The sequence below is a fragment of the Nothobranchius furzeri genome, chromosome 11 (genome assembly GCF_043380555.1).
Source record: "Nothobranchius furzeri strain GRZ-AD chromosome 11, NfurGRZ-RIMD1, whole genome shotgun sequence".
Classification (NCBI taxonomy): Eukaryota; Metazoa; Chordata; class Actinopteri; order Cyprinodontiformes; family Nothobranchiidae; genus Nothobranchius; species Nothobranchius furzeri.
Window position 1 is genome coordinate 28,742,845 of NC_091751.1, and position 24,969 is coordinate 28,767,813.

The 24,969-nt window shown below is 42.2% G+C and overlaps 2 protein-coding genes across 3 annotated transcripts; both read right to left on the reverse strand.

Moving 5' to 3' along the window:
- Positions 1-12,594: 12,594 nt before the first annotated feature.
- On the reverse strand, positions 12,595-15,557 carry smim12 (small integral membrane protein 12). Of its 2 annotated transcripts, none has more exons than XM_015955887.3 (2): positions 15,469-15,557; positions 12,595-14,110 (listed from the first exon to the last, which is right to left on the reverse strand). In XM_015955887.3, the coding sequence occupies exon 2, from the start codon at positions 14,080-14,082 to the stop codon at positions 13,810-13,812; it is 273 nt and encodes a 90-aa protein (XP_015811373.1). In that variant the 5' UTR covers positions 14,083-14,110; positions 15,469-15,557; the 3' UTR covers positions 12,595-13,809. The 2 variants fall into 2 exon arrangements, with proteins under 2 accessions (XP_015811373.1, XP_054600691.1); XM_054744716.2 differs by having other exon boundaries at positions 12,595-14,136; positions 15,469-15,534.
- Positions 15,558-18,698: 3,141 nt separating this feature from the next.
- On the reverse strand, positions 18,699-24,697 carry pef1 (penta-EF-hand domain containing 1). Its single transcript, XM_070541867.1, has 5 exons — positions 24,623-24,697; positions 24,133-24,307; positions 22,871-23,026; positions 22,362-22,505; positions 18,699-19,216 (listed from the first exon to the last, which is right to left on the reverse strand). Exons 1-5 carry the CDS (start codon positions 24,695-24,697, stop codon positions 18,987-18,989), a joined length of 780 nt encoding a protein of 259 aa, XP_070397968.1. The 3' UTR covers positions 18,699-18,986.
- Positions 24,698-24,969: the final 272 nt, after the last annotated feature.

Consider the following 24,969-nt stretch of genomic DNA (forward strand, 5'->3'; position numbering starts at 1 on the left):
TCATCAAAGAGTTGTTGTATACTGAAATGGCTGTTGGCAGGAAGGATCTCCAGTAGCAGTCAGTGTTGCAGCGAAACTGAAGAAGCCTCTGACTGAAGACACTCTTCCGTTGTTGGACAGTCTTGTGAAGAGAATGCTCAGGGTTGTCCATAATTTCCAGGAGAGCAGGAGAAGGAGGGACGGAAGAGCTCGACTGAATTCATAATTTTACATCTTGACATTAGCTGTACAAAGTCTGAGTTTGATAAAGTGAAGAACAACAATTTGCAGAGGTTTATAACAGGCGCGGCGCCAGGTTTTCATTTTTGGGTGGGCCACGGTAATTCTGGACAGACCTTAATAAGCAGCGACTTCAGTGAAGCAGGCAGGTCGCGCTAGAAATTTCGTTTAAAAATACGTCATAAATGTGTTCCCCCGTCATTTTTATTTCTAAAATATGAAGTAAAAACTCTCAATTTAATTTTCATTGATTTGTCATTAATATGTAGTCTACACCCGTGCGTAAAGTGGACCATCTTCCAGTAAAAACAAAGCTTCCAGCCCACCTCTCCAAATGCGTAAAATGTGCATCAGCCGCTAGTTACGCGCGCCGCGTGCACCGTCAGCCCAGACAAGAGCAGAGCAAATAGAGAAAGAATAGAGGATAATTGTGTCTGGATGTGGATGGAGATTACATTTTACAGCAGCCTGATCATCATTTAAATACGTAAACCATCACCTGTCTTCTAGTCCACGCTATCAGCATTATTTTAATTGGTTTGTGTGTGTGTGTGTGTGTGTGTGTGTGTGTGTGTGTGTGTGTGTGTGTGTGTGTGTGTGTGTGTGTGTGTGTGTGTGTGTGTGTGTGTTTTCCACTTCAAACACTGGTCTAACCAACCAGACCAGCGTGTCCAGTAACATATTAATGTTACAATTAAACAGTTTCACTTCATGTAGGCTAGGAACGTTTCACCTGCCGTTGCCCGGCCGCTTCTGCTCCACATAAACTTTGTGCGTGATCAAATGTCTCTACGCATCATGCGTCTCCATATTAGAGACGGGAACAAGCGCTGTTCAGCCAAAGTTTCATAATTTCATAAAAAGAACATTTTTCCAGGTGACACATCCCTCAGAGAGACCGGGTTTCCAGAACGCTTCAGTGGGAGGAAATCGTATCGCATGCACCGGGGTTCTGCGCTGCGAATCCCTCTACAGATCTTCAGCCCACTGTCCACCGTGGGCGCGCCGAGCCGCACTGAACACAGTGTCCAGTATAAAGCTCTGATGTTCTGATGGGAATCAAGTTACCTCTGCGATGTGCGTATTAAAATGTCAGCTCATCCATGCGCATCAGTGTGCGTCGGGGTAATTGTTTCAAAACAACCAACATCCTTGAGTTTATCTGTCAATATGTGGCAAGATGGAGAAATGAGGGCCCGGGCGGGATTCGATCCCCAGACTCACGGGTGAGAGTCATACGCTCTAACCAGTCAGCCAAAGGGACATCCCCTTGGCCAAAAAGCCAGGGCGCATTATCTATCGGGACACTGTGACAGGACTCTCACACTGCCACACCTGATTATGAAACTTTGGCTGAATAGCGCTTGTTCCTGTCTCCAATGTGGCGACGCATCCAGGAACCTGTCTGAGGAGAAGCCCAGAATCTGACATCCTCCAGCTCAGGAAGCGCATATGATTACGCACAAGCGTGACGCATCAACCCGGTCTCACAGTAAGACCGGGTTGGACCTGTTCAGGTTTACGCAGACAATCTTTACATTTAGAATTGGCATACAGATGTAAAATTAATGCAGTAAAATATAAAGCTTTTTATTTAAATATCCATTCATTATTTTACAAGCAGAGAGAGCGCATCAGATGGATGGAAGAGCCGCATGCGGCTCCAGAGCCGCCGACACCTACTTTATTGTCCCCAGCAATTTTTAAACCCCACTCAAGTGTATGGTTATTGTCCCCAGCAATTTTGAAAACAAACTGACGCCCTTGGTGAGAATAATATGACATCTCTTTTGTTTTAATGCTTGTCTCATGACTTTTAAACGCATAGCAGGTGTTTCTCATCCGTTTATTTACAAACATAATTTTTCGGAATGTGAACCAAAAACCTTCTCAGTCAGACCGTTCTCACTGCTGGCTGAATCTGTCTTTTCAGTGAGTGTTTTATTAACCTCTGACCCCATGACCCCCTCACCTTCTCATGTGGTGTTGTTTAGGCTTTTTAGCTCAAAGACGACGGCGCAGCAAACTTTACCTGACCGTCAGTCAGCTCCATGCAGACGTTGGACGTCATTCTGCTGCTGTAACCGCTGCCTCGGCAGGACCGAGCCATCTAAAGCAACTGGACCAGACAGAATCCCAGGGTGAGTTTCTTTCTTCTGCTGCCCCTTTCAGGATGACATCTCACCATGGGTAGGTCAATCTGTTATTTGTGTTTTTTTAATTCCAGACTCCTGTTTGAAGCTCTGAAACTATCACCTCTCCACTGTCCCTCTCTTCTGGATTCACCTGACCTCCCTTTCATCACATTCCTGGACCACTGGACTCTTGGACACCAAGATCTCAGAACCCCTGGACCTTTGGACTCTTTGAACACCTGGAACTTTGAACATTCTGAACCTTGAACACTTGGACATTGGGCACCCAGGACATATCTCCTCTTCCCTAGACCAGCTATGAGGTTTTGAAATCTTCATGCGTCTTCCATCCCCTTTCGGATAAATTAAAATAAATCCACATCCTGCTGGGCTGAGGGAGAGACATTCCAGCAAAACCTTTAAGTAAACTTTTAAAATGTTTTATCTTTCCTGAGATTTCTGTTTTCTACACTTCAGTTCATAGTCAAACCTGAAAACTTGGCAATGAACTTGTTTTGAGTTCAAGTGTTGGAACTTTTCTCATTATAGTTTTACTTTGTCTAAATCTGAACCATGAGGTTCGTTTTTTTCTATTGTCAGTTTACAACAGCTACAACTGAACCAAGCTGCTTCACAAGGTGAGGAACAGATTAAAACACAAGAAAAAAATAAACAATCTCTATAATTAGACAGACAAAAGTTACCATCAGACAATTATAAATCTTACATAGAAACACTTTTCAAAATGGCTGAAATGTACAGTAACAGAGAACATTTTATGTCTAAAGCAGAAAGATATGGACGCCACATCTTTGATGTTCCTCCCCTCACATTTACCCTTTGATGACCCTGTCGGTGGCGTTTTGCCTACCTTCCTAGGTGATCACCTGCATGCAGATTATAAGGCTGGAGGCAACAGTGAAAAAACAAGTGTTCATTTTTTATTTACAAAAAGTGCTGCAAACAAAATAAGAAGCAAAACACAAATACATCTATAATTAAAATGTCTCCTTTCAACTTTAGTTGGAAGTGTGAAGATAAAACCCAAAGAACTATGAAGATGCTCTTTGTTTGCTTTTGCTCTGCATTCAGAACAATCATGCCAGATATTTTATGTGATAAACTGCTAGTCCTCCTTCAACCCCGTGTGTGAATATTCTCTTTATTTGACCCAGGAGCAGCGGGCTGCCAACTGTGACACCTGTGTGGAAACTAGCGCTGATGAACTACAGAAAAGTGCTAAAGCAAACTTTACTTTAAGTGACCAACACATTTCTTTAGAAAATAGCTCCTTATGTCCTCGGCTATCTTCTTTTTTGCCTCCATCGTCATTCAAACTACTTTTGGGAGACTCTTATTTTAATTCAGACAGGATGTGGTGTGTGTGGCGCTTTTATGGTGATGACCGGAAGTGTGTGGGTTGGTTGGCATTTACAGTTTTTCTCAATTCTTTACACACATTTTCTGAAAGCATGCCTCATATTCTCAGAACTCTGCACACAAATCCAAAAATACACACACAATGGGCAAAACCCCTCAATTAACCTGCAAAATGAAACTGCACGTTCAACACAATGTTATTTCTCCTCACAATGTGATTATGTTGTCAAACGACACAAACCACCATGTGAATAGACATTTATAAGAACATGCCGAACACTTATGTGCTCAATGTAAAACACTATAATGAATGGAAAACATTTCTTCTCCATTCATCATAATGACTAAAGCCTTTTTGGTTCAGTGTACTACAGACATTATATACATACATGTGTTGTAAAATATTTCAGAATATTGTTTTTACACTCTGAACACACAAATACATGGTAGAAATTATTTTATTTTTCCCACAAAACATTGTACACAATGTTTATCCCATTCCCAACCAACACAACGTTGCACACACAAACTACATCCAACAGAAGAATTTACTGTATACAGTTACAGTAAAACAATAAAACTATGCTGCATCCTCTCTTCTGTTGCGGTCTGGCCACAGCGCCTCATCCGCATCACAAGCAATGTTGTCCCTGGCCAAGCAGCGGGGGAAATATCTCCTAGCATGGCGATTCCAGCCATGAAAAGAATCAGCTGCTATATCTCCACATGCGTCCTCCATAGCTTGGAGAAGAGGTACACGGGTTTGTGGCTGTCGGTCATACACCTTCCATCTCCATGCAGAAAACAATTCCTCAATGGGATTGAGGAATGGAGAATATGGAGGGAGATTTCTTACCTATTCTCATTTCGGAAGGTCCGGATGATGGATGCTACAGTGTACCTGCTCAAATTTGGCTGTACTCTTTGCCCAGCCTCCCTCATTGTAAGACCATGGTTGACCACATGATCAACCAAAGTGGTTCGGATCTCATCAGACATTACGGTCCTTGGTCTTCCTCGTCCTCCCCATTCTCCTTTCACTCTCACTCATCTGGCTCTGCCTCTGTTTCCAATGTTGGCATCCATTGCTCCAACACAGAAGAGCTCACCTGTTGCCCTTTTATGCTAAAGTTCTGATTGCTAATTGTAAAATAGTGTGACAGGTGTTTGCCCTTGTGATGAGTCAGTGTGCATATTTGAATAGCAGTGTGTTCCTTGTGAAAACAAGATATTTTCTGCATGAAAATTGTGCCAACAGCAGAGATTTGTGTGTAGTGTTTTGAGAAAAAAGTGTTTTAGATTTGATATTTGAGTGCAAAGCAGGAATTGTGCTTGTAGTTTAGCAGAATTGGTTAAGGGGGTTGGTGAATTGGTTACATGTTGTGGTCATTGTGTCTCAAGTACCAGAAAATGTGTGTAAACAATTGAGAAAAACTGTAATAAAGAACTTCATGTTAAAATATCCTATTAGTTCTAGTAGCTAAAAAATACAAGGTCTTTGTGGAAACATTTCATATTTCATAGGAACAATAGAGAATGATTTCTACTTCATCAATCAAAATGAGTTAAAATATAAAAACACATGATGAAAAACTTGTGTTTATTAATTCTTGATCATGGACTCAATCAACTGAATGTAAATGTATTGCTCTATGTCTCTCTGCATGCTCACTCATTCAGACACACCCACACAAGCGACACACACAAAAGCACACACACACACACACACACACACAAGCCACACACACACAAGCCACACACACACACACACACGCACACACACACACACACACACACACACACACACACACACACAATCTCTCCCTCTCCATAAATAAACTCTGTGACCAGATGTTCAGTGCATTATGCTTCGAGCATCTTGCCACAGTTGTAACTGTTTGACTTGTTGTTCATTGTCTCCTCTCTTCACTACAAGACATGGGTTATTGATAAACTTATTGATAAAATCCATGACAACAAGGCAACACTTTACAATAAGGGTCCCTTAATTAACATTAGTGCATTATTAAGCATTAAATTATTAAATAAAGTATTAAAACTGCTTAACCATATTATTAATGTGCTGCTACGCAGCCACACACCCCCTGCCCTTTGTCCTAACCCTAAGGACACTTAATAGTTAGCATTAATAAAGAGACCTTTTGTTTATTAATATTTGATAATGCACTAACATTAATAAAGGGACCCTTATTGTAAAGTTTTATTAAATACATTTTAATATCATGGGAGTTCAGTTCCATAAAGACCCAAATCATTAGACAAAATGATCTAAGCAGTTTGCTCCTTGACCACATTATGTTCCAAACCTTACAGTTTTTCTCAATTCTTTACACACATTTCCTGAAAGCATGCCTCATGTTCTCAGATCTCTACACACAAATCCAAAAATACACACACAATGGGCAAAACCCCTCACTTAACCTGCAAAATTAAACTTCACATTCAAAACAATGTACTTTCTCCTCAAACTGTGATTATGTTGACAAACGACACACACAAACCATCATATGAATACACATTTATAAGAACCAGCAGAACACTCATGTGCTCAATGTTAAACACTATGATGAATGGAAAACACATCTTCTCCATTCATCATAATGACTAAAGCCTTTTTGGTTCAGTGTTACACTTACTACAGACAGTATATACATGCGTGTGTTGTTATTTCAGAATATTGTTTTTACACTCTGAACACACAAATACATGGTAGAAATTATTTTATTTTTCCCACAAAACGTTGTACACAATGTTTATCCCATTCCCAACCAACACAACGTTGCACACATAAACTACATCCAACAGAAGAATTTACTGTATACAGTTACAGTAAAACAATAAAACTATGCTGCATTCTCTCTTCTGTTGCTGTCTGGCCACAGCGCCTCATCTGCATCACAAGCAATGTTGTCCCTGGCCAAGCAGCGGGGGAAATATCTCCTAGCATGGCGATTCCAGCCATGAAAGAATCAGCTGCTATATCTCCACATGCGTCCTCTATAGCTTGGAGAAGAGGTACACGGGTTTGTGGCTGTCGGTCATACACCTTCCATCTCCATGCAGAACAAAATTTATGGTGTCAGATTTCCGCCAAAACCCGTGCAAGCGTAGCCAAAACTCGTGCACGCGTATTGTCCACATCGCGCGTGCGAACGGGACTCGCGCGTGGAGGTTAGAACCTCACGAGTGAAAATATACATGGCGAGGAGGTCATTTGTACACTGAGAGGGAGCAAACTGTGTCTGTGAGCGCACAAGGATGTGCGCAAGTGAAGCTTGGTTTATGCTTGACGTATTCACTTTCTGCGCGGTGATGCGGCTCGCGGATGGAAAGCGCTTCACATCTCGCAGCTTTTATGGTTCGTGCGGCTCGTCTCGCTTAGAAATTTTCCGAGGTGCGCGTTGCGGAAATTCTGGGCCGTGCGGAGGCGCGGCGGAGGGGCGTGGTTGTTAAAATGATGCAAAATTACTCAACTTTTCCGCGCGGAGCCGTGCGGACCTCGCGGACGCGTCAAGCATAAACCAACCTTGACAAACCTGCGTGCGCGCGTTGGCCAACGAGCACACAGCAGAGGAAAACATGCGCGTAGCTATGGAAAGCCAAAACCGCCAAAATATGCCACTTTCCCAACCCGTCTAGTTAAGAGAGGGAAAAAAAACGCTGTTTGATCTGTCAAGATGTCGTAAAATACGGCGAAAACTCTGCCAGAACGCCGTATTTGACGCCGTTCTTAATGGTCCCGTAGAACACCCGTAAAAAACGACATTTTTTCAGGACATTGAACACCGTTTTTTACGTCACCCTAATCCCAGACGCGTTCCCTGTGTGGGTGGCGTAAAAAACGGCGTTTGGTACGGACATTGAACACCGCTTATTTCGCCGTTCTGTGACATAAAACGCCGTTTTTAACGCCACTTTGTGACAGTTTTCACGCGTTTAAAATTCAACTTTACTCTCATTTATGCAGAGCCCTCCCCATGGGTTTCTCATCCACTTAATTTAAACTCCAGTGACCCAATGAAAGAAGAGGAGGCTGAAGCAGCACTAATTTATCCCAGATTCGCCGGGCTGTCGGGCTGTGCGGACTACTGTTTTCTAATACAACTCGGCTCTGTTTCAACTAATTTCACTGTATTGAAAAAGCCTTGAAATGTAGTAATATTATCAACAATGTGTCAACATTATTATTTTTCTGTCTACCTGTAAAAGGCAGAAACGCTGTTTCAGTCAGACCTGATGATTACTTAAAAGTGTGGCCACTAGATGGTGTCATGTATCAGTCTGTCCTTGTTTCGTGGCTCGTGAGTCCAGCTGGAACATCAGTGCTCTTTCTGTCCAAAACTCCATTCTTCTTAAGTTCATCCACTTTCAGTATTTACTACTGTTTTTTGTTTGTTTGTTTGTTTGTTTTTTTGTTGTTGTTTTTTTACTACTGTTATACTCATCTTACAGGAGCTTCTGAAGATGTTCTGTCATGCTTCTCCATCATCGCTCTCCAGATCCTCAGACCAGCCACTCCAGAACCTTCCCAGATCCAGGATCAGAGCACTTTAATAAAAGTTTGAAACATGTCTGCTTGTTGTTCTCCTATAGAAGCCTTAAACTAGAATTTTCTAATGAGCTTTCTTGGCTAAAATATGCTCTTGAATGTTTTTATTTACATAAATATTTCAAGAAAAACGTTTTTCATTGCTGCTTTACCAAGACATTACTCTGCAAATGTCCTCATGATCCTGAAACGCTGGTTAAAACAAATCACTTTCAACCTCTTATAAAACAAACGTGTCTGTTGATGATTACGCCCACTACAATACTGAAGCACCTGCACTTGCTACTGATTTGCTAACTTTCTGTAATATTTTGATATTTAAGTTGAAAACATGAACTGCTGTAACACAAATTTCAAATGTTCTAGATGAGCACTTGTTTCTAATCAACTAATCATTATTTCTGTGATTAGTCAGCTTTTTCCTTTTCAATAAACATATGGAAAAATTACAATTATCTTACTGAAAAAATGGTTTAACAGTGTTGCACATGTATAATAATCTGCAATGGTTTTGACAGTTACGGCATTCTTCAAACTATAATAATAAAATAAAGTGAAAAGTTATTTACAATTGATTACTTCAAGTTCCTACTATTTACATTTTATGCATCGATAGTGTAAATGGCTGTTTACTAAGGCTTACAGAGTCAGTGCCTGTACTTTTATTGGATTGGCTTAGTGTCTGGCTGCAGAAGCAGAACAGATGGACTGAAGCAACCGTCTCTTTAGGTTTTGAGCACTACAATTTATGAAAAATATTTACAAATTTATAATTAGATATAGATTTAGGAAGACATCGAATGCAACGTATCAGCTGGAGTTGTTCCTTCTGTAAGAATCTCTGGATGTTAATTAGGTTTCTCGTGTTTGCACCTTATGACACAAAGCAGCTCAGACTGTCAGGTCTTTCAAGTGATGCTTTTGGGCCTGGTCCCTGGTGGTTTCCAGACATGATTTAGTTTACAGATCTTTAGCTGCACATGGAATGTTCTCATACGGGGGAGGTCCAGGAGGGGGAGGACCCAACCTTACCTGGATGTCCCATGTCCTATATGTATATATATATATATATATGTGTGTGTGTGTGTGTGTGTGTGTGTGTATATATATATATATATATATATATATAGCCATGCCCTGATGTGGGGCTGGGGGGTGCGTCAACATGGTCGGGACATAGAAGGGGGTGCGCAGCTAAATAAGGGAACCACTGCTTTAGAGTATATGTACACATGTGTGTACCAAGTATTATCTTTTAGAGTATATGTACACATGTGTGTACCAAGTATTATCTTTTAGAGTATATGTACACATGTGTGTACCAAGTATTATCTTTTAGAGTATATGTACACATGTGTGTACCAAGTATTATCTTTTAGAGTATATGTACACATGTGTGTACCAAGTATTATCTTTTAGAGTATATGTACACATGTGTGTACCAAGTATTATCTTTTAGAGTATATGTACACATGTGTGTACCAAGTATTATCTTTTAGAGTATATGTACACATGTGTGTACCAAGTATTATCTTTTAGAGTATATGTACACATGTGTGTACCAAGTATTATCTTTTAGAGTATATGTACACATGTGTGTACCAAGTATTATCTTTTAGAGTATATGTACACATGTGTGTACCAAGTATTATCTTTTAGAGTATATGTACACGTGTACCGACTCAGAGAAGCATAAATGAGGCTATAGTTTAAAAATGGGATAGGTCTCAAGTTTAGGTGGATGATGGTGTTTTTGCAATGTACTGACGTCTGATTTGTGCTAATAATGAACTTTTACAAGCTGATAAATCTCAAAGTACATGACAGGCATGGTTGAAACACACATCATTGCTTTTCATTTAAATAGAAGTACAGCATACCAAAGCGGATTTGAAAATAGCTCTTTTTGCCTCGTTGACTTCCGTGAATTTTTTTCGTTCTTCCCGAGACCCATGAGCCGACCAGAAAGGGAGGAGACTTAGGCTCCCCATAACATTATGATCAGAGAGACCAAGAGGTGGGTGCAGAGGGAAGTTTCCAAAGTGCAAATCAATTCCAAAGTTCTGCATCCTTGTGGGCGTGTTACATGCTGCTCCAAGTGTGGTTGATGTGTGATGATATCACGCTTGTTCAAATTACCAAGTAAGAAAACATGCTATTGTTCATGTTGCATGTATGTTCAGCTGTTGTTACAATCAGGTCCCTGTGCATACGCTCAAATCAGTGATTTCTGAGCATTCTCTAGGCAGACAACATGGACTCAAGGACAGTCATTAACTCAGTGTCTGCAGGACTCAGTTTCTCTCACTGGAATATTTGTTAACCACTTACTGTTGACATCCATCCAGAGCCCCAAGCCATTTCCACGTTCTTGCTGCATCCCTGTCATATCGAATGATGTTAAACCCGTCCAGCCATGCCTCCAGAGTCACGTCTCCGTAAAACAGGAGAGGCTTGTCAGTTGATAGTCCAGATCAGTCCTTACAAGTGCTGAGAGTTCCTAAACCTTATTCTGAAGTGATCAAGTATTTGATAAGGGGGTGGCAGGAAAACGTAGCCGACTCCCTCTCATCCTAAAAATGTTTAGTATCCTTCCTCTAGAGCAGTGGTTCCGAAACTTATTTAGCCGCGCACCCCCTTCTATGTCCCGACCATGTCGACGCACCCCCCCCCCCAGCCCCCACATCAGGGCATGTCTCTCTCTCTCTCTCTCTCTCTCTCTCTCTCTCTATATATATATATATATATATATATATATATATATATATATATATATATATATATATATATATATATAAACAGGCAGGGTTAAAAAATTCCCCATCACTTTCATTTTTTAAATAGTAATTAATAAACATTCGATATCATTACAATTTCCTTTGATTTCATTTTATCATTTTAAATAAATATTTAGAGTGCCCAGGTAGCACATCAACAATGCAATTTAACGGTTTTCTTAAAGTAGGAACGTTTAACCTGTGCGGCCAGAGCGCTCTCCTTCCTTCTGCTCTGCGTAAACCTGAGCTGATCACCTACTTGTGCGTAATCAAATGTCAATAGGGGACAAGATATAGCCATGATGTTCACTTTTACCTCAGACCGACTTATTGCTGTTTTATGGTGTGGCTGAATCTGCGATCCGCTGCCACGTGGACTGGAATAACAAATGCTGCAGTGGACTTGTGGTCAGGTTCATGAGGAGTCACTGGCTGGAGCGGACTCGACTCATCCCAGAAGCTAATATCTTAATTTGACCTTGAATGAAAAATAACTATTTAAAAGTTTTTATCACGGTGGAGGCAGCGTTCATTTCTGCCTTCAGTCTGACGGCGCGCCGGAGTTAAAGCAGCGTGCGCGCTTATTGAATGTGTGTGTGCGCGCGCGCGGCACAGCCGCTCAAGTCACCGCGTCTCGTTATTGGCGCTATTTAAACCAATGTTGTAAAATTACTTCTGCCCAGCCCAGATGTGCTCACATGTACACCCGTGAGCCGTGGTTCTGCTGGAACACGTCTGACCTCTGACAGACGCACTCTGAACTTCAGATCTTCAGCGCGCAGTTAATAGCCTGAATGGGAATCATTTCTTGTTATTTTGTTACATCCACAATGTTCTGTGTGAGGTTTACAATTTCAGAACACCTGCATGAGACAGGTGTTAATTACAATCTGCCAGAATGACTCACCACCTTCAGATTGCTCCAACACCGTTAAAAATGATCAAATACGGAACATATCAGCGTGCGCAGGCCAGAGTGCTGAAGCTCGGCGCATTGTTATTATGAAGCTAGGGCACATGTGGAGGACACACGCGCAAAAATATACTTGTTTTCAATTGCATTTATTGGGCCCACTTACTTTTTCTTTGGCCCACCCACAAATGAGTTTCTACGCTAATGGTGACATATGACAGACTTCTCTGAGCTCCGCAGCCATTACACTTTTCACCTCGCGCACCCCCTAGCGGCAGCTCGCGCACCCCCAGGGGTGCGCGCACCACACTTTGGGAATCCCTAGAGTCCCTTCTCCTTTAGATCTATTTTAGATTATGTCCCTAAAGTAGTCTGGAGGCTCATTATTTCTACACCGGTCTTAGTTAACAGCGGTTCAGCTCCAGCAGGCAATCCCGTGAGTGAGTGAGTGAGTGAGTGAGTCAGCCTGGGGTGAAGCTGCAAGGCTGTGAATAAAGTCTTTTTACATGCCATAGATCAAAATCCACAAGCAGACCAAATAAATCCTCGCTGTAGGCCGAAATTACAAAAACTATGTCAATAAGAACAGGACACAAGTGATCCGTGTCAAGAGTCACTTCCTCGTGTTTATTTATTAATAATTCATTAGTGAATGGATTTCATTTTGCTTTAGGATAATTATTTATTTCCCACAAATATAGAAAAGAGGTTTACGGTGCTCTCATTTTAACTTTGAGTTAAAAACAAGATGTCAAAATGTTTTACTTCACAAGTTTGTTTTTCTTTTTTTTTTTTTTAAAGCTGAAAATGAAGCTGCTCTGGGCAGAGTGAACCCCAGACCTCATAAATACCTCTGACCGTAAAGGTTAACACACAACCTCTTTTGTTTATGTGAGAATATTAATAGAAACACAAAAACTCAATGTACGCAGTTGGTAACATCATTTTAAATAAAATGAGTCACTTTTGTGTTTATCTTTGACCCCTGAAAGATTTTAGTTTGCATTTCAGCAACAAGTTTCCTGTGGAAACGGAATGAAGGATTTTTATTGTCTTTATGGTTTGTTTTCGGCTCAAGAGTTTAAAGATGAAGGGGAAAGGTGGAGCTGGATCTAAAAGCAAACGTGTAAACGAAATATTAAAATGTTCCATCAAATCTTCTGACGATTAATTAACAGAGGTGTGACCAAGTCATTGCTTTGCAAGTCGCAAGTAAGTCACAGGTCTGTCCAGTCAAGTCTTGATCCAAGTCAAGTCTGAAGTCAATGATCTGGAATGGTTTATTCATCATTTCTATACATAATCCAGACTTTAGCTGTGCTAAAGGAAATGAACCTGCCACATTCCATCAAAGGTCAGCAAAGAAAAAACGAGTGATCTTGTCCAGTTCCTTCATCAGGATCAGGAGTCCGTTAGCACACAGAACCATGTGACACTTTCAGTACTTGACAGAATTAGCCTAATTACAAAGTTACAATAAAATCTGGGTGATGTCGCCGTTCCCTCACGTGAAGAGACGTTCTTCATCTCAAAGCAGAAGCAGACAAACAAAGCTGAAACATCTAAATGATCAATAAATACTGTGATATCATTACAGAGGCTTGTTTATGTGTGGATCTATAGTTGTGTGCACCATGAAGAGTGATTCTGCATTCCACCTTCTAGAAAACATCCATGAAGGTTCAGGAACTAGAGATGACATAGCAGAGCTGAACAGAATGAGTGGTTTTGGCCTCCAGTTCACCCCCTCTGCTCCTAGTGCACCCCCACCTATGGTGAGAAACTGCAAACACGAGTTTGTCACGCCGACACCAGTTAGCTCTTCTCAGGTCGGTTCCTGTTGAGAGCTGCTTTAGGTGTGAACTCCAGTTTCTCCTTCAGGCTGAGCACCTGAGTGCTATCTTTACCCACTTGCTCCTGCAGCTTCCTCTCCTCCCTCAGTTCCAAAATGCTCCTCTCCTCTCGGGGTATGGGCGTCCCCCTAACAAACCACTCCAGGTGATAGCCCACTGCGCCCACCACGAAGGCCACAGGGAAGGTGACATAAGGCGCGTAGGTCCGCAACGCGGTCCAGACTACAGGCCACATGACTGCTGCTCTGGCTCCCAGGTGAGTCCTGGGGAGGAAACAGAAGCAGAATGACTACATTCCATTATTTTCTCTTTAGAAATAAAATCTAGCAAACCAAGAGCTTTCATGTAATCTACTAGCACCTTCTGGTGGTTAGAAGGTTTTTGTAAGGGCAATAAAAGTTGTTGCTGGGCGTTTCATTTGTCTGAACTTTTTTTCTAAAGCCAAACTTTTCTGCTTTTGTGTTTACAGCATATTCTTTACAGATTGGTGTATGGTCAATATCAGTTTACTAGTCTTGTGAATTGTATACTTAATGCAAAATATTTTAGTAATTTCTAAACAATACATTTTGTGTCAAAGGGCCAGCAATTATTCCTGTTAACAGAATATATGAAATACATATATATACACATGTAAATATGCCTAAAAGTTACACATCAGCAGCTTTTCACTGTAAAGAAGCAATAAAAAAATCATAAATAGTAACATGAATATTAACTGCTCACTCGTATGAACTTAGACCTACTGTATAGTGCCTGTAATAACAAATGGTTGAAAATTAAATGTTGCTGTAGGAGGCGTGCTCCCTAAAGCGGAGGCTAGTGGGCTTAAGGGGTTAATTAAAACGATTTCCACTAATTACTTTATCCTGATATTTAATTTTATTGCATTTAAAATAAACACGTGCACATACATTACTCACCTGCTAACTTAAGCATAGGTATGTTGTGCCTATTGTCCGGCAACTGATTATTTGTTGGTGGTATCTGTGTTTTATAATCTCACTGGGGATGGCCAAAAAAAAATCCATACATTCATATTTAAACCTGGAGTCCTGTCTGTTATAACATTATAACTATTTATTTATTTTCTTTCAATTGTGTTGTTCGGTAGGAGGGCCGCCGTTATTGTACTCGGGGGTAGCTCAACAGGGGGGCGTGTTTTGTCGGGGTGGGGGGGTGCCGGGGGCGTGTTTGGCCGGGGCTGCTTCTGCAGCTAGGTATTATTGGAGTCACAGGGGTCACTCGGAACTTCTCGGGCGAGAAGATCCAGGGAGACCCGAACGTAGCTATCGGCGCGTAATTTACTCGCGACAAGGTGCGCTACGTGTCACGTGCGTGACCTTGTTTACATTAGTACTCGACCTGCGCAGAGCGCGAGATACATCCACTCTGTTTACTGCCACTGGCAGTCAGGAGGGAACGAAACAGAACCACCCACACCGTCTCATTCCGCCTGATGGTTCCCCTCAACCGGCTAAGATGAATTTAACACCGACATGAAACCAGGAAACGTCATTTAGAAGCTCACATTTGTCCTATGTGTTACCAAGTACACACAATCACGCAATTTTCCGCTTTATTTCCGCATGAGAAGTTTAATCCAGAAGACTGCGCTTACCTTTGTTGCTGGCACGTTAACCTGCAGCGGCGCAACTTCCGCACACACCGTCTCTTCTTCGTGGTTTGATGTCAGAGCCTGAAAGTGTGTTTCTGCCCTCTGGCGGTGCATATGGAACACCACACCGAAGTCACATTTCAGTGTAACAGAATAAAGCCGTAAGCAGCAGTTATAAATCACGTTTCTATCAACATCAGTATTTAAACACATTTTCTGTTCTGTGTAAAAGTTCTAAGTCACCTCTGATTTCTTTTTCCTTTAGCTTCTAACATCTCACTTTGTAATATTCAGGTTTCTGAAGGTTTTCACCACGATCACGACGTCCATCCGTATCACATAGTTTAACAGATTAGATCTATATATCACTCTGATACAGTGAGAGATGCATTTGAGTTACTTATGAGATTATCCAGAGAGCAGTTGCCCCTCACCAGAATAACACTTGTTTAGAGCAGCAATGTTACAGGACCTTTTGAAGACAGACGGCATTTATTTAGATATATCTATATGATCCGATTACGGCCACTAGGAAAAAATGTCTATGAAAGTTATGCTGGCAGCAACTTTCATAGACATGAAAATAACCAGACAGAAAGATGGAACCCCGAACATAAACACATACAGAAAACAAACACACGGACCAATATTTATTATGGACATCAGAACATCCTACCATACATAAAATATCAGTAATCAGACACTCTACCACGGAGCCAACACAATAACAGAAGAAGAGGAATGCAGACAAGAGGACCAACACATACAAAACGCTTTAAAAACCATGGTTACATTGTGATTTCTTAGTAAATATTCTATTTGGTGAGAGATAAAAGTTATTGTATTTATCCTAGTGAATCTATAACTAAACCGGTAAACTAGTAGTAGCACATTCAATGTCAAAGAAATTGGAGAGGGAGAATGTTTAAGTGGTTAGCAACAGTGTTCAAGTCGATGGCCCCCTCCATGAGGCCACCACAGCTCAGCAGAACATCATTGTAGGTTTTCTGGGAAGAAAAACACTCAGAGAAAAAATAAAGTTAACAGCTGAAATAGCAGGTAATAATACAGTTAAAGAGCAAATTATAGAAGAAAGTAGTCGAGCGTGGAAGGTGGTCGGGATGTCCTCCAGCAGTCTAAGCCTATAGCAGCATAACTACAGAGATAACTCTGGATAACCTAGCCTTTTTAGATGGAGGCATGTTGGAGGCAGGGCAAGGGAGAGTCGTCTTTACCGACTGTACACTCCACCTCCCTCTACTCCCCCACTTGTCCTGATCTGGACTAACATCAGGTTTTAACCATAGGCCCTATCAAATAAAAATGTTTTAAGCCTAGTCTTAAAAGTAGACAAGGTGTCTGCCTCACGGACTAAAGCTGGGAGCTAGTTCCACAGGAGAGGAGCCTGATAACTAAAACATCTGCCTCCCATCCTAATTTTACATAGTCTGGGAACCACCAGTAAACCTGCAGTCTGAGAGCGAAGTGCTCGGTTAGGAATATATGGAACAATTAGGTCACTGATGTATGATGGAGCTTGATTATTAAGAGCTTTATATGTGAGAAGGAGGATCTTAAAATCTATTCTGAATTTAACAGGTAGCCAATGTAGGGAAGCTAAGACAGGAGAGATATGATCTCTCTTTTTAATTCTTATTAGAACTCTAGCTGCAGCATTTTGGACACGCTGAAGACTTTATCTACATTCTGTGGACTTCCTGAGAGTAATGAATTACAGTAATCCAGTCTTGATGTAATAAATGCATGAACTAGTTTTTCAGCATCACTCCTGGAAAGGATGCTTCTAATCTTAGCAATAATCCGAAGGTGGAAAAAGGAAATCCTAAAAACCTATTTAACCTGGGATTTGAATGACATGTCCAGGTCAAAGATAACACCAAGGTTCCTTACTTTATTCTCGGAGATTAATGTAATGCCGCTCAGATTGACTAAGCAATTTCCTTTTCTGAATTTCGGGTCCAAAGATGAGAACTTCAGTCTTGTCTTGATTTGAAAGCAGAAAGTTTTGAGTCATCCAATTTTTTATGTCTTCAAGACAAACCTGTAATCTAACTAACCGATAAGGTTCATCAGGGTTAATGGATAAATATAACTGAGTATCGTCAGCATAACAGTGGAAGTTTATCCCATGCTGTCTAACGATTTTACCAATTGGAAGCATATACATAGTAAAAAGAATTTGTCCACGCACTGAACCCTGTGGTACTCCACAAGTAACCCACAAGTAAGTATGAAGACGATTTGTCATGTACATTTACAAAATGAAATCTATCAGACAGGTAAGATTTAAACCAGCCTAGTGCTGCTCCTTTGATCCCTACAACATGTTCAAGTCTTTCTAAAAGAACATTGTGATCAACTGTGTCAAAGGCAGCACTGAGATCTAACAAGACTAGAACAGACACAAGATTCTTATCTGAGGCCATGAGAATATCATTTGTAACTCTCGCTAATGCAGTTTCAGTGCTGTGATACTCTCTAAAACCAGACTGAAATTCCTCAAACAGAGCATTAGTGTTTAAATGCTCACATAGTAGAAAGGCCACTCTTTTCTCAAGGACTTTGAATAAAAATGGAAGGTTAGATATTGGTCTATAATTCATTGGGTCATCTGGATCCAGAAAAGGCTTCTTAAGTGAAGGTTTGATTGCAACCTTAAAATCCTGTGGTACGTATCCATTTACTAAGGATAGATTGATTATATCTAGAATGGGAGCAGTAACCAAAGGAAATGCATCTTTAAATAATTTGGTTGGGATTGGATCTAAAATACAAGTTGAAGGTTTAGATGAAGCTAATATTTTTGATAACTCTGAAAGCTCAACTGGATCAAAACGGTTCAAACACAGATGAGGTTCTACAGTTACCTCTGATGCTGCCTCACTTACTGAGGAAAAAACATCTCTGCAGGAGTGTCCAAGGCGAATGTGGGGACAACAGACTACTCCCCACACACACACAGAGCTAGATCATAGTGTCTGAAGCACTAGTGTCTTGTGATGTAGCCAGATCACTGCTGATCCTTATCAGCTACACTAGCATTTAGCTTAGCATCTATAAACCTAGCGGGTGTAGCTCTGCTGCGTTTCAGCTTACCGGTATGCTGCTTAGTGAAAGCAACAAAATGCTAACCATAGAATACTAAAGGCTAACTTTCATTGTTTTCTCTATATAATTGAAGTTGCTCCAAGGAATAAAAAACAAACAATGCATAAATTAAAACCAACGTTTATATAGACTCAGAGTAAAAACACATTTTCAAATTTCCTCCAGTTTTAATATTGTAATGCAACAAAAATACAATGAGAAAGTTATGAACTAATGTTAGAAAACCAGTTTGTGGTGAAGCTACCAGCAGACCTTCCATTAGTATTTACAGCAACCATCACTGGAATAATGTGCTCTGGCTGCTGCTGAACCAAACACATTTCAGGAAGCAGGGCTCTTCAGGCAAAGTGTTGAAGTTTGCTCAAACGTTGACCTGAACATGGACCGGTGGCTCACATCAGCCTGGTAATGGCACTGGAAAGAAAGTCCTCGTAGCTGAGACGGATGTTGCCCACCATGGCGGTGTCTCGCTCCTTGAACAGCTGCGTCATGCTCTGCAGCTGGGTGCACACCTGGATGAAGCGGTCCAGCTGAATACCAAAGTTTCTGCCTCTCACACCGTGGCGCTGCACCAGCATCTCACAAAACTGTGGGCTCAGGTTGTAGCCCATCTGGGCCAGAGCTGGAAAGAGCAGAGGGAGTCATCAGGAAACATGGATCACCTGTATCACCTGTATCCAAGGTATGAACTACAGAGGCTTCCGGAGGAGCCCAGAGGCACCAGGGGGGCTTGGTCCCCAAAGTGCCTTGAAACGGCCCTGGGTGTGGAACTGAGTTTAGAAGGTGATCTGAATTATGCTGAATATATAAATATTACATGCTTATTGCTTTATACAGGTAAAATGGCGTAGTGGAATAAATACATTCATCCATTTTCAGCCTCTTATCCAGAGTCGGGTCGTGGGGGCAGCAGCCTAAGCAGAGGGGGCCAGACGTCCCTCTCCCCAGCCACTTGGGCCAGCTCTTCCGGGGGAATCCCAAGGCGTTCCCAGGCCAGCCGAGAGACAGTCTCTAGCATGTCCTGGGTCTTCCTTTAGGTCTTCTCCCAGTTGGACATGCCCAGAGAACCTCACCAGGGAGGTGTCTAGGAGGCATCCTGACCAGATGCCTGAGCCACCTCGACTGACTCCTCTCGATGAGGAAGAGCAGCGGATCTACTCCGAGCCCTTCCTGGATGACCGAGCTTCTCACCCTATCTCTGCGAGAGAGCCCAGACATCCATGATCCATGTATCCATGATCTCGTTCTTTCAGTCACTACCCAAAGCTTTTGACCATAGGGTAGGGTAGGAATGTAGATCGACCGGTACATCGAGAGCTTCCATTTAGTGTAGTGGGATAAATCTACCAACATTTCCATTTTCAAGCACTTTGTTTTGAGTTTTTTGACTATTTTCCAAACCTTTCTGTCTCTGATCTTCCAGCATCTCCTCTCAATCCTCCAGAAAAAATGCTTGCTGGCTTCCCACTTTTTCACCTCATGTGTTACTTTTGAACAAAGCAGATCAATGGGACCGCAAAAATAGCAGAGAGCACGCTGCGCGGCCGCGCCAGCGAGTTGAGGTCACCGTAGTGCGGGTAGTGAGCTCTACTGCAGCAGAGCGTGTCAGGAACAAATAAAAGACAGAAAGTACCGGAGAATATGAGCAGGCATGGTTGATCGTACGTTATTTATATTTTTGGGCACCACTTTGAGAATGTTAAATTGGCGGTGTGCAGGACACAGCTTCCTGCAGAGCGTATCACCAATCAGCGCTTCACTGTTGCGCCGCTCTCTGTCCTCACCGCTCAAAAAACACCTGTAATGCTGAGAATTCATATAAATAATGTCATTTAGGTATAAACAAGATCTTTTTTCGGGCTCCCCTTAGGTGTGTAAGTTGAGGGCATCTAGGGGAGCCTGTCACCCTTTCAGGGGAGCAGGGCACCTTTTAGCACCCCCGTATTGTGAACCCTGCCTGTGTCATACACACAGGTAGGGTTTCTAAAGAGACAAATAGAGTCAGTCCCATGAAGGGCAGTCAGCTGGGCATGGGGCCATGGCTAGAAATGACACATCTCCCCTGGTTCTAAAGCAGGTCTTACGGACCATGAGAAAGTTATGGCCGGGGGACTGCAGCAAGCTCCCAGTGGTGTATGGAGGAGTCAATGTGCTCTTTGCTTCTCCCAAGATCTCCCTCCCACCTGTGACTGTATAGTAGATGAGCGCCTTAGATGGCTGCTCTCGCTGGGAGAAACAGGACCCCCCCCCCCCCCCCCCCCCCCCCCGCCCCTATTGGAGTCTCATGTTGTGAACTGTAGATGTTCGTGCTTATATGTTTGAGGTGTTTTTTTTGCATAGCAAAGCTACGTACGCCCTGTCGGGAGTAACTCTGGAATGCTTTTTTTCCACTCCCCCAATTTATCCTCATGTAATCCCCTTTTCATCTAAATGAAATGAGCGCCTTTCATGGCTGCTCTCGTGGTCTGCCTGTAGGGATGGGTACCTTTGACATTTGAATCGATCCGGTACTAATTCCCGGTACCTACGAATCGATACCGGTACTTAACGGTATCAATTTTCGATACTTTTGAGCGTTTATTATTTTAATTCTCTTTTATAATTAAATATATATTTTTCTCAATATATAACAATATGTGATAAATATCACAATAAATAACATTCAACTGTTTGTATTTTAACATCGTCCTTGTAGTTTTATAAGCTGATAATTAAACTGAAGCAAACATCTTTGCTGTGAACTAATTTTACTGTGTATCCTCATTCCTTTTGCCGTCTTTTTTCATTTGATTTTTCCTACTGGGAAGTTAGAATTTCTGAGGAGAAAGCGAACGCACCATTAGCTGATAACAATGGTAGCAATGGAAGCTAAGATATCAAGCTAACATTATCTTGAACAGTTTATTTAGCTGCTGGAGCAGATTAAAACGATGATGCCTCACACTTAGATCGTTGTCACTGGTTTCGTCTTCACCCGTCGCATTTAGTAAAGTGAAGCCAAACTTTAGAGCGCGTTCATGTTCTTCTAGTCGGGAATTCGGAGCTCCGAGGAGAAAGCGAACGCACCATTAGCGAAACGGAAGCTAACATATCAAGCTAACGTTATCTTAAACATTTTATTTACCTACCGGAGCAGATTAAGATTAGGATGTCTCACTTAGATCATTGTCGCTGGTTTCATCATCACCCAGTTACCCATCACATTTAGTGAAGTGGACCCAAGCTTTAGCGTGCGTTCTTTCTACCATGCTGCTCTGTTTACAACTGGCTCGCAGCGAGCGACGACATAACACTCTTGCGCATGAGCAGCTGTCTTGGCAAGTTCTCGTTATGATGGACGGGTACCGAAACGAGGCACCGTTTGAAATGACGTGAATCGGTGCTCGGTCGGTACTATGGAATTTGTTCGGTACCTTAAAAAGTACCGAATTCGGTACCCATCCCTATCTGCCTGTATCTGTTTTGTCTACATGTGTGTGTAACCTTGGTCAGGCTGTGCTGCAGAGTCAGATTCCTATGCTTCGGGATGCCGGAGCACTGGCAGTAATACTTTTCTGATTCTGATGGGGTCAATAGGTCACATGTATACTTTGGGACCTGACCTCACAGAGCTCTGCAAGTCAGAAATAAAGTGTCTAAATCAATTCTGTATTTTATGGAAACAGTTCAAATCCAGATGTGAGCAGTGTCATTACCTCACTTCTCCTCATCCATCTGGGTTTAGCAACAGAACCGGTTTGGATTAAGAATCAGAAACCTAGGTATACCTTGGTGCAGCTCGGTGCCACTGATGCATCCAGATCGGTCTCGGTCGCAGTTCTGGAACATGGCTCTCCACTGCTGCAAGAAGTTCCACAGAGCCGAGAATCCAAACAGATCTATCCGACCCGACCGCGTCTGATCAAACATGTCTGACGGTGGAAACATAAAAACAAGCTTTGTTTCTAAACTTGAGTAGAAACATTTCATCGTGTCCAGGTTTATTTGAGAAGAGCACGTCCTTGTCCCCAGAGGTGACTCGTTCTCCCGTCTCCAGAACGAGTCAGCTCCTGGCACCAGGAATGTAACAGAACCACTGTTGGACTGGAAACAAACACGTCTGAACTCCTCCCAGAACCATCAACTGTTTTTACTTTAAAGTCTGGAATATCGGAGCTAAACAGAGTAGGAGTTCACATTTACATTGGACCTGTTTAGAAGACCCTCCAAAGGTTAGAAAAGTCACACAGCAGTCCCCGCCGGTTTTGCCCCAACCTGCAGCAGCTGAGTAACTCACTGATCATCATGAGGCAAGTTTCATCGTTAAAGCTGGACCAGTTGGAGTTGACAAGAGCCTGTTTCAGCTCCTTCAGGTTGATGAATCCGCTCTGATCTGTGTCGACGGTCTGGAACCACTGATACGCCTCTGGGTTAACACCAGGGGGGACATTACCTAGATGGAGGACAAACGTGGAGACATTAAATGATGATTAGATCAGCTAAATCTCTATTTGAGGCAAGAAAACTATAAATTGTTTTTCCATTAAACCTAAATCATCCCTGGGAGGATGACCAAGTAAACTTTTACTACACAGCTTTACCCTAGAGGTCGACCTCCAAGAGAGTCGGATAGTCAGAGAGACAGGTGATTCTTTAACATGCAAACATGATGGGGTGGAGAAACGTGACTTTACCCCATCCAGTCAGGAAACGCAGGGTAACCCAAATGTAGAAGCAGTGGCCAAGTATTTTGTGGGAACCACAAACGAATCCACCACCATCCCCTCTCCCGCTAACTGGCACCGTACGGGCAGTGACTGTCTTCTGGTCGTTCTGGAGCTGAACTGCTCCATATATTGTTATATTGATTTGAGGCTTTACTGCCCAGCCGTGACAGAGCATATAAAAACCAAAATCACGATAAATATGGAGACAGGCTGTTGCTAGATAGTTGGTGTGACAGGTAGTCAACTTGAGTGGAAAGCCTTAGCAGCAGACCTATTTACTGTCTAAGGCAGTGATGATATCAACTTTCACCATATCAGGTCTGAAAGAATGAGGTTGGAGATGAGGTGCTTCACTGTTTGAGTACCAACTTCTCAAGGACTAGATAAGGTAACATGGAGATGGGTCCATAGCAAATAGGGTCAGACTCAGAGCCACCTTTGTAGAGGGAAAAGATCATGGCTGATTTACAATCTGGAGGAAGGATAGAGAGCCGTCAGGACAAGTTAAACATTATTGCGATGGGAGCAGCAATAACGAGGCCAGGTGCTTTTAACAACATGGGGTCTATGTTGTCATAACCAACTGTTTTATTTGGGTTCAGCGTGGTGAGTTCATCCTGCCCCTCTGGGACAGAGAGAGATTTAAAGGTTATAACGGTTTGGATCGGTGAAAGCTCTGGTTGAGTTAAACCCACCCCTGTCTCTACATGTCCTTCCTCTCCGTCATCCCCGCTGGAACACGACAGGAAGACAGAGAACAGCAGCAAAGAAAGGAAACCAGACAGATGTTATACAGATGTTTAGAGCACTGGTCCATCACAGAGCTCACTACCTGCAGGTGCTTGAGGTCTGTAAGGCTGTCCCCCGTAACCACCAGGACCATACTGTCCACCATGGGCTGGAGCTCCATTACCCCCATATGGACTTCCTGCAGCACCACCCCCATAAGGACCTCTGGGTCCGCTGTAAGGAGAACCTGGTGATGGGTTGCCCCCACCTGGATAACCCTACAAGAGGACTACAGTTTGATTAGACAGAACTTTTCACAAATGAAAACATTACATCGGTCTTGACTCTTGATTCTGCCTTTTGAACTAATATTATTTCCTGTCTATTTTCTAATAGATAAGGACACGAAGACACATGTAGAAATCTGCATTTCTTGACGTTTCACAAATCAGATAAAAGTATCACAAATCACTAACTACATTTTAAGTAAACTGCTATCAGTCTAGAACAATCTTCAGCTCTGTAAGCCAAGCAGACATTTATTCCTTACCAGCTTTATTTAAAAGCATATAAAACCCAGATATATAATCCACAGCATTGGCTGCTCCGTAGGTATGAATAGTAGACATCCCATTGGGTGCTGAAGAGTGGAACGCCGTTGGCGCCATATTGGATGGGTCACTCACTCTCCAAACCCAACTGGAGTCAACACGGAATGAACAACTATGCTCGTGTTTTTGTGCAGCCTACGGTTGCAACAACCGGCGCATCAAAAACAGATCACGTGGGACTTTTATAGCCTACCTCTTGGGATTTTATATATTATTTCTTTAGTTTGATTTTGTTTTATATGTTTTTATTTTAACTATCATGCTTTATAGCAATAAAGCAATACATTCAAAATTTCAGCTTGCATAATTTCAGTCTATACAAAATTTGC